Source organism: Gymnoscopelus microlampas, assembly GCF_963454915.1.
Source record: "Gymnoscopelus microlampas genome assembly, chromosome: 21".
Classification (NCBI taxonomy): domain Eukaryota; kingdom Metazoa; phylum Chordata; class Actinopteri; order Myctophiformes; family Myctophidae; genus Gymnoscopelus; species Gymnoscopelus microlampas.
In genome coordinates, this window is record NC_139958.1 from 46248276 (window position 1) to 46266897 (window position 18622).

Genomic DNA, 18622 nt, shown 5'->3' on the forward strand with positions numbered 1-18622 from the left:
TTCTTTTTAATGGTGGGAAGATTTGCACAAATCTTTGAATATATATATATTTTTAAGGCAAACATTTGTAACTCAAATCTTTGCTTCTGGGGATTCTACAAATGTCTTCTAAATCCTACAGTTTTTTTGAAAAAGTTTCTATATCAGTGGTTCTAAAAAAAAAATCATGTCAAGGACCCCCAAAATGATATGTATTTGGCCGCTGACCTCCATCTTAAAATATTTTGTTCCAGGGACCGCCCAGAAGCAAACATTTGAGTTACCCTTTAAAAAAATATTAGGGCCGGGACTTTATCGCGATAATTTAGATCAATTAATTACAGAAAAATTATCGCGTTAAAAAAATTAACGCATTTTAATCGCACCTATTTTTGCACCGCGGAACGTTTCTCACTGGACGAGTTTCAGACGGACCGTTTATAGCAGCGCACCAACAGACGGTAATTCTCACTTCTCAGGCATGACAGACAACAACAAAGTCTACTGCAGCCAGCACAGTGCATGAAAACATGATGCCTGCTTGATAATGTTGCCTGGGCAAGTCAGAATCTGTAATGGAAGCCCCCGCCTACGCGCGCGTTTGTCCCGTTTAGGGGGGGGGGGGGGGGCGGCGGTGCGCTGGTGGGGGGGTTCCACGATGCGGTGCGGATCACATGCGTGCGATTTTTATTCATAATAATTAATGAATCTACTATAAAACACTCTACCAGCCTCCAGTGGTGGAAAATAGCTGATCTACAAGCTCACAATGCCTTGCGCTTGTAGATCTGCTAGTTTCACATGGCTACTGTAATGTTTTATAATAATAATCGAAATCTACAAAGTAACTAGTAACTAAAGTTTTCAAATAATTGTAGTGGAGTAAAAGTAAACTCCAGTTACTGGAGTAGAAGTAAAAGTATTAGAAATTGGAAATACTCAAGTCAATGCAAATACCTCAAAATTGTACTTAAGTACAGTTCTTGAGTACAGGTACTTAAAGACGTATGCCAAAATCCATTTGAAAAAATTGCTTTTCACTGTTCTCAGGTCAAATATTGATATGCGATTAAAATGCGATTAATTGCGATTAATTAATTACAAAGCCTCTAATTAATTAGATTATTTTTTTTAATCGAGTCCCAGCCCTAAAAAATATATATATATATTCAAAGATTTGCACAAATGTTCAATATTCAGTGAATGGGTTAACTCTGGGATGTTTGAATAACAGTTTGGGGTTTACCTGCAGGCGGGGGTTAGCTACATGTGGATGTTTGAAGGACAAAAGTTCAGCACACACCGAACCGTCTCTGTTGTCAATGGCCTCATAGATCTGAAAACACGGTGAAACCACAGAATTATGCAATTATATGAATTAAAGGTTGAAAATGAATGAATGAATGAATGAATGGTTTATTTCGGTCTTTTTCTTTCACAACAGATCAAAACAATTGTGGGACTTTAAAAAAAAAAAATTAAAGTCAGCTCACACACAAAATCAATGACCGAAAAAGGAATAGGCTGAAGCAAAATGCTTATTCATTGCCTATCCTTTACAATACTTAAAAACTAAATATATTTTAATATTAAAACAATCTTAAAATATACTGCCAAAAAAAATAAAATAATGAATATGTTTTACTCAAAACTGTACTCCTGAATAGACTTTTTAAGGCTTTTTTAAATTTCCCCTGAGATGTACACAACTTAAACCCATCACGAAGGCTATTCCATAGTTTAACTCCCAACATTTGAAACACATCTAGCTTTAACATTAGTTCTTGCTTTTTTACGCGTTTTAAAAATACATAAACCTCTTAAATTATACTTTCCTTTTCTTGGTTCAAAAAGACATTGAATACAAACTGGTAGACTTTTACACTTAGCACGAAAAACAATTTCCAAGGTTTTTATATACACCATATCTACACATTTTAATGTGCTGGACTTTATGAATAATGGATTTGTTGGTTCAAGGTAACTTGCTCTGTTTATCATTCTAATAGCTCTTTTCTGTATTTTAATAATAGAAAATGGGTTAAGTATTTCTTTAATGAACATCGGAACGTGTTGTGTGATACTGTCTCCTTGGTGTCATCTCCTCTGAGTCACCAGAAGCACGGACGGGTGTTTTTCAATGAGTCTAAAATGGTTAAAATGGAGTTTGAACTGAAGTTATAGTGGGTTTATATAGGGAGTCCCCCGGTCCCGGCAGAGTTGTTCCGGATAGGCGGACTGAGGGGCCCTGTCTTTCCCTAAGAGGACTGACGGTGGGTAGCTACTGGGACGTAAGTCGGGGCTTGATCAAACCCGGCTGGGTCACCTGGGCGAGGGTGTATGTTGCGAGACCCAAAACACCCGTCGACCCCAGGCTACAACACGATGATGATACGTCCCAGGTGCATCCAAGTGATGTGTTTTTTTATTTATGGAGGGGGAGGCGTTTCTGATCAAATTAACTCATTCAGTGCCAGATAAATAAAAACATATGTGGGTACTGTGCCAGCAATTTTTACATTTTCTAATCTTTTTGAAGTAGTCACAGAATATTTGTCTACAGTATGATCGATCCCCCGGTGGTTGCTAATCACTGAGGGTTGCACTGTGTGGTTTCACAAATGTCAACGAGGTCATCACGACCTAGTTGACATTAATTGTCTGCCTTTGAAAATAACATGTCTGGGCCAAAAACACAAAACGTACACAGGAGCCGAGATACAGCCTTTTTAAGTAATACGTTAAACAAGAAGTGAATGGAGCAGCAAATCTTCAAATCATGATATCTTGGGTTCTGAACGTTTAAAAAAATAAATAATAATAAAAACACGTCAAACACGTCATTGGCACGTTGCGCCATTGCGGTAAAACACGTGAAACATGTCAATGACACTCAATGAGTTAATATCAAATATGTAAATATTGAATCAAGCAAATCAATAAATGTCTGGGGTGAAACACTAAAGTCAGAGCAGGCGTTGAAATGACCCCAGGAGTGTGTTAAAGTGAAATACAATAATACATAAAGACAGAAGGGGTGTTACCTGTTGCAGGTACTGGTTGATTGTGATGTGAGCCATCGTTGGGCTGCAGGTCAACACACACCAACCTACAATAATAATAAACACATTAACATCATGTTAAATTAAAAGGTAGGATAAGTGATTTTCTTTGGTTAAAATAAGTGTTAAATAGCTCTATATTCAGATAGTACTCATTGCTATGTGTGTTTGTTCAGTAACACGGGTCTCTATGTCTCTCCAGCTCTTTATTAAACAGAAAATACATATTCAGGGGGATACCAATTTTATCTATCCAATCAGGATAGAGAACTCAGTCAGGATACAGATTAAACAAGTGAAATTGGAAGTAATGACACACAGAAATGAGCAGACAAAATTGGAGCTGGAACACTATACAAACTAGAAAAAGTGCTCCTCGGAGCACAGGTCTCCGGCTGGTCCGGTGGGTTAGTGTGGGCCAGCAATGTTTGGAATTCGCCAATCAGGATGGAACATGAAAAATCAAACAGATCATCTTGATGACATGACTATTAAGGCTGCAACAACTAATTGATTAATCGATTATTAATCGATTATCAAATTAGTTGCCAACTATTTTGATAATCGATTAATCGATAATCGATTAATCGATAATGGAATATCATTAATATAATAATTAATTCAATGTAAAATTGGCTATTTTATCCAAAATGTAAAGTAAAGTATACATGATTAGAATATGCTTAAACATTCGACAATTAAGGTCTAATATTACAAAACTACAAATTGATACAAAACCTATATATCCAGTCGTTTTGGGGCATAAACAAAAAGTTGAAGGATAACATTAAGTCTGATAATGATGTACCATGCATGTTCACATCAAGTATACTTTACATTACTTAAGACCGTTAAGTGCCCACCTATCCTGTATCCCATTTTTTTTAATGAAACATTTGCATTTGTATAGTACTGTTACCTGTACTGTTACCCTTTAGCCTAAAATATGTGTTTTTTTAATCAAATGAAGCAGTCAGAAGAAGAGAAAAGCTACCATAAGGTGACTTTTATTTATTTTGATATGTATTTATATATTTTATGGGTAGTAGCCTAATCAGCAGCTGAGCAAAATTGTATAACATGTACTTTTAAATTAATTATTCATCTGTATTGTCTTTATTGTTAGATAGAACATGCCTAAAACAACCTAAAATCAAAATTATAAGGTAATTGCTTAATAAGTGCGATAATCCGATTAATCGATTAATCGTTAAGATAATCGACCGATTCATCGATTATGAAATTAATCGTTAGTTGCAGCCTTAATGACTATAGAGATCATGTGTACCGATTTGCAGGACATTTGGATAACATCTGAAGCAAAAATCGGCCTCCTGGTGGCGCTGTAATATGGCAATGTTGAAAGGGGGGCATTTCATGCTGTGTTCATGATTTGAGGCATTTTGTTCAAAACAGAGCACTTTGGAAGCCATTTTTAGCCAATCAGGATGGAATATGAAAAATCTGAAACACCAGTTTCGTTTAATGACTATAGAGATACTGTGTACCGATTTGCGTGATGTTTGTTTTGCAAACAGTAGGCGCTATAACAAGCCCATGTGAAATATTTGGGGCAGAGGTTCTGAATTGGCATCCAGGGAGTGTGCACAGTTTTGCTGCGATCGAGCCAGCAGTGCCGGAGATTTGCTGTCCACAGACAGAATGACACACGGACACACAGACAGGGTGCAAAACATACTCTCGCCATGCCTTTTGGCCTGGCGGAGACAATTAAGCTGATAAATGGGTACTCTCTCCTGACACCACCACACTACTGTAGTGTGTTTCTATAGGTGAACACCACCAACCACACTACTGTAGTGTGTTTCTATAGGTAAACACCAGCACCACACTACTGTAGTGTGTTTCTATAGGTGAACACCAGCACCACACTACTGTAGTGGCTGCTAACCGCTTGCTAGAGGAAAATGATGGGTAAAAAATGTATATATTGTCTTGTTATGCAAACTCAGGGAAAAGTTAGTTACATTACACTGACTATGGCTTTAACTCTGAGTGTACAAATTAAACCAAATGGATCCGTAGGGGTGCATTTGGTTCCATGTTAGCCTTAGATCAAGACTATCGTGTTGTAGATAGATGTAGTAGATAGATGAATAGATGTATTTTATAGATTTTGTAGATCTGTGTATCTACAAGAGTCTTAGCGACCCCCCCCCCCCCCCCCCCGTTTTCCCTGGAATCTCACCAGTAAAGGCCGTATTTCTCCATAAACATGTACAAATTCAAAATATCAGGTGCTTACCCACTTGCCCCAAATGTTAACTAGCGGTAGGGCGTGTTTGTGCTATGTATTAGTCCATACTATTCAATAAAGAAGTGTTTTAATCACGTCTGTGGCCGAACGCCATTGTTTCCCCCACGTTTACTTCCGGTTTACATTGAGTGTAATTCCAGCTTTCACCGGATGCGCCCAGTCACTACCGCCCTTTGGTAACTTCCGACAGAATCGGCCACAGACGGGATAAAAACACTTGTTTATGGAATAATATGGACTAATACATTGCACAAACACGCCGTACCGCTAGTTAACATTTGGGGCAAGTGGGTAAGAACCTTATATTTTCCACGTGTACATGTTCGGAGAAATAGGGGCTTTACTGGTGAATTTTCAGGGCAAACGGGGGGGGGGGGGGGGGTTGGTCGCTAAGACTCTCATAAATACATCTACGATAGTCTTGATCTAAGGCTAGTTCCATGTGTACACTCTCAGAGTTACAGACCTGTAAGGGTCCATTTTGACCCTTAGTTGTCCGCAGACCCGACGTTGAGAAACAATAATCAATAGTCAATAATAAACATGTATTCTTCAATAATATATAATCATTCTTAAACATAGACTAAATAAATGACGCTTTATTCATTAAAATAGAAGTTATGGGTTGCAGCTTTAAAAATAAAACGAGCCCAGCTGTGCGGTGTTGACTGATTGAAATGAAATATTAAAACAAACACAATGATATTAAATTAAGGTTAGCCGTTAGCTACATGGCTAACGGTTTAGTTTCCATTCATTTATGTACAAACTGAGCGGTTCTTCTGTCCTCTAAATCCCTCTGCGGATCCATACTGAACACACACGTTAGTGAAGCGATTTAAAGAGTTTTAAATACCATGTGATTGATTATAGATCACTTATTTTGGTCCCTCGTGCAGTTTGTAGTTCAGTTTGTAGTTCTTAACAAATCGTAATGCCGCGACGTTGTGTCGTTGTTGACTTCCGTATCAGGAACTACATCCGGGTTGTCGAGGTCAGACGCAGTGTTGCCATATTTTGTGAGAGGAGTAAGCACCCAGTTCTTAACCTCGGTCCCAGCCTCACTTATCTGCGAAAAGAAGAGCCTGGTCACCAGCTGGTCACGACCTAAAGCAGCGAGTGTCTAGGAAGTCGAGTGGACAGGATTTCCGTTTCCCCCGGAAATGATATTTTTTGACCAATCACAACACTCGTTTCATTGACGGAGAATGTTAACAGATTTGTAAAGCATCAACGTCATTTCCTTGGGCTGTACTTCCGCCAAATTCAACCATTTCCGGTTGTCAACTTCCTAGACAACCAACATCCCAGGTCTTGCCCAGGGTGCCCAGTTCTAGGAAAACAAGCCCAAAAGAAGCAACTAGGCCAGTGGTTCTCAACATGTGGATCAGGACCCCCAGGGGGGTCCCAACATGATTTTGGGGGGGTCCCCAGATGACAATGAAGTGACAATTTAAGGACTTTTAAGACTATTTTAATTACCAAAAAAAAAGAAAAGAAAGAAAAGGAAAAGACCATTACTGCATCAAAGGTAACCAACATACTATTCTATAAAAACTGTTCTATCATTGGACAAATTGTCAAATAATATAAGAAAGAGGCAAAATTTGTGAAAATAGCCGATCTACAAGCTCACAACGCCTCGCAACGCTTGGCGATGCGACGCGTTGTGAGCTTGTAGATCAGCTATTTTCAAATAGCCTAGGTATAAAATAGGTTTAAAGTGGTTAATGTATGTTTCATGATATCATCATTTATATCTGAAAAGTAACTAAAGTTTTCAAATAATTGTAGTGGAGTGAAAGTACAATATTTGCCTCTGAGATGTAGTGGAGTAGAAGTAAAAGTATTGGAAATTGGAAATACTCAAGTAAAGTACAAATACCTCAAAATTGTACTCAAGTACAGTACTTATTGTAAATGTACTTAGTTACTTTACACCACTGCTAGACAGACAGACAGACACACACGCACGCACGCACGCACGCACGCACGCACGCACGCAGACAGACAGACAGACAGACAGACAGACAGACTATTCTCATTAGACATGGCTCTTTCTGCATTAGTAGTCATCTTCCAGTTTGTTTTCACCGTGGATGCATGCAGGGTTTTTTTTTCTTTTCCTTTTTTTATATCTGATTAAAGATTATTGAATTTTAAATGAATATCATTTCATGAGTCTTAATGTTCAGTTTGTTTTCTCTCTCCCTCGCTATGAGTGTTGTGTCACCCAGTAGATAAAGACGATGCCCCCCCCCTCACCCCGCTACACCAAATATCCTAAATCAGTGTTTATCAACACTGGCAAAGGGCCCAATTTTTGGCCGCGAGTACTGCTGAGGTGTGCCGCGCCGTTTGAAGAAAGTGTGAACCCAGCCCCTCGAGAACAATAGTGGTGATCGTTCGTCAATCGATACGGCCATCATCCGTTTCACACACAGCCATGCCCGAGTCCATTCAGTGTAGCGACCATCACCCATAGGAATGCAAATATGTTGTCCTACCTGGTACTGTATAAAAGGGGCACAGGGTACATGCTTTGGCAGTATTATTACTACAAGATGATGAGAGCTCCACCAGCAAAGAAGAGATGCACCCAGGGCCAGAAGACGCTAAATTCTAGGTGTGCCCTGGGATATTTTGGCTATGCCAGGTGTGCCTTGGCACCAAAAAGGTTGATAAACACTGTCCTAAATCACTGGTATTCAGAACCCATAGAATTGTATGCCCACAATTTTACATTCAGAGTTGTTTTATTGGTTACAGAGAAGAGGTGAGGAGAGTCTCTTCTCTCTTTCTGTCAGATAATAAGTTCTTATATGAGTGTGTGCACTGCAGCATGATGCACACATTACTATGCATTATGCAAAGTCAAAGGGATAAAACAATAATATAATCACCTCTCTCTGCAGAAATACTATTATTATTATTATTATAATACCCTCTTTCTCGCACGCACGCACGCACGCACGCACGCACGCACGCACAGAGACAGGCTGTTACATCAACCCAGTAGAGGAATCAGATCATTAATCACCAACAGAGAGGCAGACATGAGGCTTTTCAGCAGATCAGCTCTATCTAATTGAGTTTATGTTGCTGTGAGACTTAAACAGCCCCACCTGCCTCTAGTGTAATACTGGATCACTCAACACATAGAATGAATGAAGAGAGGTCAGATAGGAGTTGGCTGTTTGATAATCAAAACATTTTGAACTTTTCTTTTAATCATAAAACTCACCTCATTCACCCTCTTGCTCTTGGACATACTAATTCCTGCTGACAATCTAACCTGTAGAGAGAAACTAATGTGCAGGTTACAACTCACCTCTTCATCCAGCTCAATCCTTTTTTTAAAATATATATATGAGACAAAAAGGGATACAGGTTCAAGTTATAGTAGTTAGCTGCCACTCGCTTGAGCGTGACAAATATTTTAGCTCAATACATAGACTAATTACCACTCAGAGCTGAATCCAGCCAATGTGCTGGACTGCACTGTGGACATCCCTTAAATGTGTGAATCATGTGTTGCATACTTGGCTGCTGGGTCGCAAGACACATTTCAGTGAGAGCGGATAATAAAGTTACATTGTAAAGTATGATATCGTATGATGATGATGATGATGATGATGATGATGATGATGATGATGGTGATGATTAATGAGATTTCAGTTCAGGGTAAAGCCAGTGTAAAGATGTAAGAACTGGAGTGATATGCTCCACTGTCTTGGTATTACTAAGGACTTAAAACATAAGCATTCTGAATCAACTGCAGTCTGATTGATTTGTACTGTAGTCATGTAGTCAGTCAGTACAGACTAGAAAAGTTAATGTATGTCACAATTCTATATGCTTGTTGAATGACACTTTCAACATTCAAAACATACTTTACTTGCAGCAGTTGTATAATATTGAACTGCATATTATATTGAATATTGAACTTGTTGTCTCCGCCAGGCCGAAAGGCATGGCGGAGAGAGTATGTTTTGCACCCTGTCCGTCCGTCCGTCCGTCCGTCCGTCCGTCCGTCCGTCCGTCCTTTTTTCATATTCCATCCTGACTTTCCATCCTGACTGGCTGGAGATTGGCATCCAAAGTTTGCGATTGGCTTCCAAAGTTTGCAGGAGTGCTCCGTTGTGAACAAAATGCCTCAAATCATGAACACAGCATGCGATTTCCATAAAATTTTGCACGCACATTCCCACTAGGCCGAGGAAGAAATGCACTTGAAAATGTTCAAATCAGTCTCATGGTGGCGCTATAACAGGCCGATTCATGTTTTTTACCTATAACTGCACCGTTCTGTGTAAAACGTTGTATGCGCACTCCCTAGAGGCCAAGGAAAAACCTTTGCAGTACCTTTTTCACATTTGCCTTTTATAGCGCCACCAGAAGGCCGACTTATGTAAAACATGTTTTTTATATTACTCCTTCAGACTTTATCGAAATTTCATGCAAATCGGTACACATGATCTCTATAGTCGTGTGATGAAGACGGGTTCTTCATGATTTGTGTGCGTGGGGATCTCATCTTAAACAAGCTAAGTGCTTAATGAGCTATCCAGTTTAGTAGACCTTGTATTGCGAATTTGTACTTCCATGTACTGTTATGTACTGTCATGTACTGTTCTCATGTCTTACTAAATAAAGTACATCAATCAATTCTGTTTGATTTTTCATATTCCATCCTGATTGGCTAAGATTGACATCTACATTTTGCAGGAGTGGCCCGTTTTGAACAAAATGCTGCAAGTCATGAACGCAGTGTCCGATTGCGGTGAAACTTTCCACACACATTCGCACTACCTTTTTAAAATATATTACACCCACAAATTGTGCCAAAGCATCACACACATTGGTACACATTATCTCTATAGTCAAGTGATCAAGACAGATCTGTCCGATTTTTCATTTTCCATCCTGATTGGAAAATTCCGAACCTACCTGACCTGGCGGAGACCTGAATCCGTGTACGTAGCGTTCAATTGATATCCGTTCTCAAATCCCAAAATCGAAAATCGGAAATTGTCCGTTCAGTTTATATCCGTTCTTAAGTCCCAAAATCGAAAATAAGAAATTGGCTTCATCTCATGAATGGAAAACGGAAATTGACCCGTTTTTTAATTTAATTTTTTTGTTAAACACAATTTTTGCCAAGATATCAAGTATTACTTTACAAGCCCGTATCTTGCGTTCAGTCTATTATTCAATGTGAAATCAAAAATCAAAAATCGAAAATTGGCTTGATTTTCAATTTTAGCCTTTCATCTACATGAATGGAAAACGGAAAATTAACTGTTTTTTAATTATCGATCATTCATATGCATTATTATACAAAGTTACGGATAGGGAGGGGGCGGAGCCGAGACTCCACCCCCTCCCTACGCGCCATCTTGGTGAGGTCCGGTTCGGTCCAGCAGCACCGTGTTAGCTCCGGCTAAGTGTAACACTGTAAACAAACACATAGCAGCTACTTTAGCTAGTCACTGCTAGAACATTTTACGCAGATTAAGAGGAAACAATACGAGGAGAAGATTACATTTATCGGTATCGATCCGTATAAGCTTGTTACGAGTGAGTTTAGTGTCAATAAGGATCTTTATCCGCCGGGCCATACATTATCCGGATATTGTATGATTATTATTTAGTGTTTACACGCAGTGCCTACTACACTATGGACCAGTTGATGGCCTACAACAGCCTTGAGGCTCAATCTTATTTGTGCAAGGGTAAGTAAGTTTGTTTTTATTATTTTGTTTTATCGTTTGACAGGTAATGTTGGTGAACTGTAGAAGTGCTGTGCAAGTCTGTGTGTTAGCGTGGCTACTGTTAGCCTTGGATCAAGACTATCGTAGATTTATTTTATCTGAGTCAGACTTGATCAAATACAACTAATATATAGTCTTGATCCAAGGCTAAGCTTTTTTAGCCCTGGCGTTAGTGAGTTCTCTCTAACTTAGAGAGAACTCTAACGCTGGACTAAGCTACTGTGTGCCCAAAAGAAGTCAGACGTAAACAAAGCCCAAATATGGGCCTTATTAATGACCCAAAATAATTCATGAAAGTCGAGTCTGTCCATTGTGGCTGGCATGCAGATAGTCAAGCTTTGTTCTTTGAGAGTTTCATAGGGGGAAAAACACAAGTAAAAAGTACTAGCCTGGTTACCCAGCACTTTTCATACAGTCAGTGGCTGGTCTTACAAGCAGGGTCTTACAAGACTGGGTCAAAATGTACCACAACCAGGGTCGGTAACACCACAGCATTCTAACTAGATATAATTACAATTACGATCAGGGGTCTTCAACGTTTTCAGGCCAAGGACCCCTTGGCTGAGAGCGAGATAAAGCAGGGACCCCCATTATATTGTATAGAATATTTATTTTTTCATAGATTTCATAGGCAGCTTCATAGACTTGTTCCACAGCACTATCATGTTGGATTCATGTTAATGTGTATTTCCAAACATTTAATCATGCACTTAAACAACACTTATACCTGACCTTTCACTCTGTACTTAGCCTGCTCTTTTTCCCCGCTATACTAAACCACTTTGCCGAAGATAGCAGATCTACAAACGCACAACGCCTTTGGCTAAAGTTCCTCTCAGAATAGGGATACTTGGTTGAAGTGGTTTATGTAAAAATCACACAAAGATTTGGCGGACCCCCTGTAGTAACTCTGAGGACCCCCTAGGGGTCCCGGACCCCCTGTTGAAGACCTCTGCTTTAGATATTATTTGATTTTTTTGTTGCACGCATGCAGTGTTGTCCTATGTAAGCTGAAGACAATAATACCCTAGCGGTCTGTTCTATCACAGTAATATCACTGTTTACTCTATTCTCAGGTGCTGCACTCAGCAACCGAGGGAGAAGCCAATCTCTCCCTGGATCATGGCCCCAGAGCACAGCACACTGGGGCGGTGCTTGACGCACACTGTGACTGCAAGTCTGGACTGTGTGAGGTCTGGTCCCGTGTAGGTGCTGCGCTGCAAGAGTCCAGAGGAAAGACACAGTAGAACCTTACTCTAGGTGCTTGTGGCCCACTTCAGCGACTGAGTCAAAGCGTGGTAACGTGAGTTGTGTATTTTAAATTGAGCATATTGTTCTAATTCATTAGAACCAGGGTCAGTGAAACCACAGCATTTTAACTAGATAATGACAATGCTTTATGTATTATTTGATTGAAGCATGCAGTGTTCTCTTATTTAAGCAGAAGAAAATGATCTAAAAGTTAAATGATATCCTACCGGTCTGTACTATCACAGTAATATTCCCTGTTTATTTTATTCTCAGGTGTTTTTGACCCATCTGCAAGTAATAACCTGAAACACCTCCAAGGAGTCTAAGACCATCTGCACTCCAGGCAGCTCCCAACACAGCGTGTAGCAGCAGGACCCTCGCTACAAGAAGAGTCACTCCAGGCAAGGCAGCATGACGCTGGCCACCAACAGAGCCGTGCCTACTGCTCAAAAGCCCAGCAGTTTGATCAGCGTCACCACCAGCGTCCATCAGATTTTCCTGGAGACTGTGTACTGTACTGGTTGGCAGAGGATTCAACATTGCAGATAGTGTAGGATCTGTCATGGCATGATTAGTCACACTAGCCTTTACAAAAGGGGGAAAAACAGCTATATTAATCTAAACTAATATTATACTTTACTATATGCTATATTATACTACTATATTGTGAACTCTCTATACATACATACTGTATATCTCTACATATCTACTATTTTAATGTGCTTCACCAAAACGAAAAATGTACTAATCTTTGTGCAGTAGTAGCCTCGTGAAGAGGATTCAAGCTCTTAAAAGAGATGACTTCAAGAGCTTGCACTTAAATTGTGAATAAAATGTTTTATTGAATGCCATTATTTGCCTTGCATATTCTGTAATCTGTAGCCTACTATTGATAAATGTCCTACTTGGCTTAAATTAAGCAGTTGTTTTTATGAGTGATGTTTAGATTAGATTTAGTTTCAACTTTATTGTCACTGCACAGAGTACAAGCACTACTGAGACAACAAAATGCAGTTTCGCATCTACAGCTGAGTTACAGTGTGTCATGTCCAAGGAGGAAGACACTGCAGGAGATTCTTCTTACTGAGAAAGTGGCTGAGAACAAGAGAATCATGTGTTATCACTATAATCAATGCAATGGTTCTCATACTTTTCCATGTCAAGGACCCCCAAATTAATATGTATTAGCCCCATCTGAAAATATTTTGTCCCAGGGACCCCCATACTATGTTTGTGTTGTAAAATGTTTCAAAAACATTCAAATTCTTCTGAAAATAGCCGATCTACAAGCTCACAACACATCACATTGAGACGACTCAGACGAGGAGCATGGAGTTTGGTTATATTTCAAATAGCCAATGTACAGGGAGGTGCTTAAAACAGATGTTGATGCTACGTATATATTAAGGACCCCTGGGGGGTCCCTGAACCCCACGTTGAGAACAATTAGTGTATGTATAATACAGGGCTCTTCAACAGGGGGTCAGGGACCCCTAGGGATCCTCAGAGTAACAGGGGGCCGCCTAATCTTTGTGTATTCTGGAGGGAACTTTAGGGAAAATAGCCGATCTACAAGCTTGTAGATCTGCTATTTATAGGCAATGAGGTTTGGTGTAGATGGGGGGGGGGGGGCAGACCAAGTGAAAGGTCAAGTTTATGGTTTAAGTGATTAAATGTCTGAAAATACAAATGAACATGGATCCAATATAGTGCTGTCAAACCTATGAAGCTAACTATGAAATCTATGAAAAGTTTGAATCTGCCACACAATTGTATACAATATGTAGTGGGGATCTCTGATCATCTCTCAGCTATGGGGTCCTTCGTCTGAAACACCTTGAAGACCCCTGGTATAATATATAAATAGAATGAACTGTAAGCGTAGGTATGAATGTGACATATACAGAACAGTATGAACACTAAACTGGTGTACTGTAAATGTTATGTATTGTACAGTCGGAGGTATACAGTGTGTACATATACCTACAGCTGTTAATCTGTAACATTCACTTTGTGTGTTTGGGATATTTCACCCCCAAAATGACCTTTTCTATGGATTAGTCACCCCATGGAGACTTGAATTGATGGAAAGTAACTAAGTACATGTACTCAAGTACTGTAATTAAGTGCACTTTTGAGGTATTTCTACTTTACTTGAATATTTCCAATTTCCAATACTTTTACTTCTACTCCACTACATCTCAGAGGTAAATAGTGTACTTTTACTCCACTACAATTATTTGAAAACTTTAGTTACTAGTACTTTGTAGATTTTGATTATTATTACTGAACATACATTAACCACTTCAGCCCTATATACATTTTGGCCATTTGAAAATAGCCGATCTACAAGCTTACAATGCTTCCGATGTGACGCATTGTGAGCTTGTAGATCTGCTATTTTCAAAAGATGTTTATACATTTGAAAACTTGAAATGGGACATTCCAGTACTTTTACTTTTGGTATTTTAAGTACATTTTGATGCCAATACTTTTATACTTTTGAATTGCGGACCTTTACTTGTAACAGAGTATTTCTACATTGCAGTATTGATACTTTTACTTAAGTAAAACATTTGAGTACTTTTTCCACCACTGGGTATATGTTGTACAAACAAAGACATTAACACTATAGATATTGCTGTCTAGAATGTGTACATTATTAATATTGTACCTTCAGGCGTCCTAGCCTACTGTATGTCTTGGCATTTATATTTCACTATGGCACCATCCATACTAGTCCAAACAGTATAGGCCTACAATACATATTAACACATTTCTACCAGTTTATACTGTTCATAATACTGTATCTTAGCTCTTTAATTTCAACCCTTTATTTGTTCGTTATATAATTTAGAATACATCATGTACTATTATACTGTAATACTCATGGCATGACACATAAATCATGATTATCGCATTCTCAACCATTTAAACCCAGTTGGTGTGAATATCCTGTACCCTTCCTATACCCGATTCCTCTTCCAGCGATCCAGAAACAGATGTGTGCCTAGCTACTGTGTACTTGTTACGACCTTATAAGGTGTCTAGAGGCTAAGGAGTAACACATACACAGGTAACGAAAAAGTGTACATTAATATTAGGATCAACCTTAAGTTTACAATGGATAATTAAGCAGATCAGGGAAAGCAACAAACTTCAGGGTGGCCAAAGCCAAAATACCCCAACCCTACCTGAAAAGAAAACAACCTAAACTCCACCAAAACAAAGTTACAGTATAGGCTCCCTAACTAAACAAAACAGGGTCAAAAGGGGGAACAAAATAAATGGCGGCACATCCCTACAAGCTTCCCTTCTCTATTATACTCAGGAAAAAGGTTTGGAATATGATTACGTTTCCTATCTAAGAATAGTCTATACTTTAAACACTAAGTAAATAAAGTTACCTACTTACGCACTAAGCAGGAAAAAGGTATGGCACACAGCCTATAGACCTACAGTAGCAAACACCAGCTAACTAACAGAAAGGGTTCAGCACATGGAGGTGACGGATGGTAAAAAGGCTGATGAGGAGCTTCTCCCAGGCTTTTATGCTGTCTGGGCTGATTGAGGAAGCTGCAGCTTGCTTTTAATGCTCTTCAGGTTGCCCTGGTTGAGCTTAGACTGGTTTTAAATGCAAGCAAAACTAAATTCATGCTGTTTACTAGGGCTAAAACCACCAACCTTAGTAATATAGTCATAACCTCTTCAAGTGGTGCTACAATAGAAAGGGCCACGGAATACAATTACCTTGGCATCTGGCTAGATGAGAAATTGTGTTTTAAATTTCACATTGAAAACCTTGTCTCTATAGAAATAAATCTTGCTTTCCTGCATCCAGTAGGAAAACAATTAGTATGGAGACATTATCTATAGAACTGCTACTCCATCAATTTTAAAGCGCCTCGACACTGTGTACCATTCTGCCCTAAGATGGGTCACTGGTGACAGCTATGGTACCCATCATTGTACACTGTATTTATTTCTAAAGCCATCTCAGGAATGCTGCCCCCTTATATTTGTTCTATGTTGGATCAGAACCCTATTACATACCAGACCCGCTCAACTGATCTCCTGACACTCAAGGTTCTTTTTGCACAGACAGAGTTAGGCAAGACAGCATTTTCTGTCAGTGCTCCATCTGCCTGGAATGAGCTCCAGAGGCCCTTGAAAATCAAATCACTTCCATCTTTAGGTCATTTCAGGGAAATGACTTCCAACAATTTTGTTCAGGATTGTAACTGCTTTATTTAATTTAATTTTGGTAGATCTGTTCTAGTTCTTTGAGTATTTTAGTTTTTTTTGAGTGATTTCTGTATTCTGATTCATGCATCTTATGTTGCTGTATGTGAATGTCTATTCCTGTTGTTGATTACTGTGTTCTGTTTCTCGGCTACATTGAAAATGAGGGCCTGCCCCTCAACTGTACTCCGAGCTGAAATAAAGGTTATGATGATGATGAGGAATGAGGCCCAGGTGTGTCTCCAGACACCACGCCACTCCTCCAATCTCTACTCCACCCTCCATTACCAAGTAGGGCACTGAAAACACTCAGAGGGTTAAAAACACAATATGAGGCCACATAGGGCCGTAACAGTACTCAATGTATAACTATACATATATATATTACACTGTACTGAAAAATGACACCATTATCGCATTCTCTCAGCCACTGTTCGCTGTGGACACGCCACCTGCTGACTCCTGAAGATCTGATCAGTAAACCCAAACGGAATCTGCAGTTTTTTTTCTGTTTTTCAGTGGTGATTCAGGAGGAAAATCTGTGGGATTCTGCGGGGTGACTTTTTAAGGTTTTAGACAGTTATCCAGTACTATAATCAATGTGTTTGGAGCAAGAATAACAACCCTAAACATGCTAAATAAATCTTAAAGTACCACAAAGTAAGATCCATTAGTCAAACCTTTGATTTTGTCATTTTTTATTCAATACTAATTCACTCCTTCATGAACATTCTTTAGTACATATTCAATTCAAATAACAAATGTGCAATAAAATGTAAATTTGCCACTGAAATGCATTGGGAACAGGTAGATTAAACATTAATCTAAGAAAACAATAATTTACCAATGGGTCCAACATGAACATACATAAATTCATTCTCTAAATAATGTAATAAATACATAAATAAGTATAGTGCAAATGCGAGAACTGATATTTTTTTAGAACAATTTAAATAAAAATAATTTATAATTAAACCACAGATGTTTGTTTTTTCTGTATGTATGCAAGTCTGTACATTGGAAAGGAACAGTTTACTTTAACTACTTACACTCTCTATTCTAAGACAAATAGACCTGAGTTGCAACTGTACTTTCCTTTACACGAATTCTCTCTCATAAAAATAGCCGATCTACAAGCTCACATCGCGCCGCATTGTGACACGTTGTGAGCTTGTAGATCTGCTATTTTTGGCTAATGTTATCCCCAGAATATGGATGCTGGATTTTCTTTTTTTTAATTAAAAGGAGGGGAAAAAAGAACATTTTACATAATCGTTAAACATACATTAATTAATTTGTTCAATAAATAAATTTGGAACAAATACATACAACAGATATAGTGCTTGTTCAAGAGAGGATACAAAGCACTTCCGGAACATTAAATAATCATTGAACAGATGATTGTTTTTTTCTGCAAGTCTATGCATTTGAAAAGAACAACTTTAACATTCTATACAAGACAAGGCAACATTTAACAACCATTAAAGCGTGAGTGAGTCAGTCAGTCAGCAGTCAGTCAGTCAGTCAGTCAGTCAGTCAGTCAGCCTGAGGCTTTCAGCCAGGCATTCTGAGTCAGTCAGTCAGTCAGTCTGTGGCTTTCAGTCAGGCAGTCAGTCAGCCAGCCAGCCAGATAGCCAGCCTCTGGCTTTCAGTCAGTCAGTGGGGGTTATTCTGCCGACAGTTGAATTTGGCAATAAGCATCATTGTAATGTTGTGTTCAGTCAGGCTCCGTCGGTACTGTGTAAGCAGCATAGTGTAATGTGAGAAAAGACTCAACATCCACTGAGGTAGCGGGGTGATGGAGGTACAATGATGCTAGTGGGGCAAGAGTGGGCATTCTGTCCTCCCTGGCAGCCCACCACTCCACAGGACTGACATACTCAGCATCACTCTAGTCCATGTGGACGTAACGATGTCATTCCTCAGCTGACACAAGGGTAAGGGCAGGGGCCACCTGGACATAGTCCTGAATGTTCTTTCTTAGACCAGCCAATTGCTTGGTAAAACACTGGGAGGGCTTTGAAGAGATCCATGCT

General features: G+C 39.2%; 1 protein-coding gene and 1 long non-coding RNA gene across 2 annotated transcripts in view; one reads left to right on the top strand and one right to left on the bottom strand.

Moving 5' to 3' along the window:
- Positions 1-6303, bottom strand: part of pcid2 (PCI domain containing 2) — a 22289-nt gene extending 15986 nt beyond the window's left edge. Inside the window, exons 1-3 of the mRNA XM_084046651.1 lie at positions 6176-6303; positions 3024-3088; positions 1226-1315 (exon numbers count right to left, since the gene is read on the bottom strand). Of these exons, the coding sequence (XP_083902777.1) occupies positions 1226-1315; positions 3024-3059 (126 nt within the window). The 5' untranslated portion in view covers positions 3060-3088; positions 6176-6303. The remainder of the gene's footprint in view (positions 1-1225; positions 1316-3023; positions 3089-6175) is intronic.
- A 3991-nt stretch (positions 6304-10294) lies between these two features.
- On the top strand, positions 10295-13263 carry LOC311037713. Its single transcript, XR_014599997.1, has 3 exons — positions 10295-11054; positions 12170-12396; positions 12618-13263. It is a non-coding gene; the product is annotated as an uncharacterized lncRNA (long non-coding RNA).
- The last annotated feature ends 5359 nt before the right edge of the window (positions 13264-18622 follow it).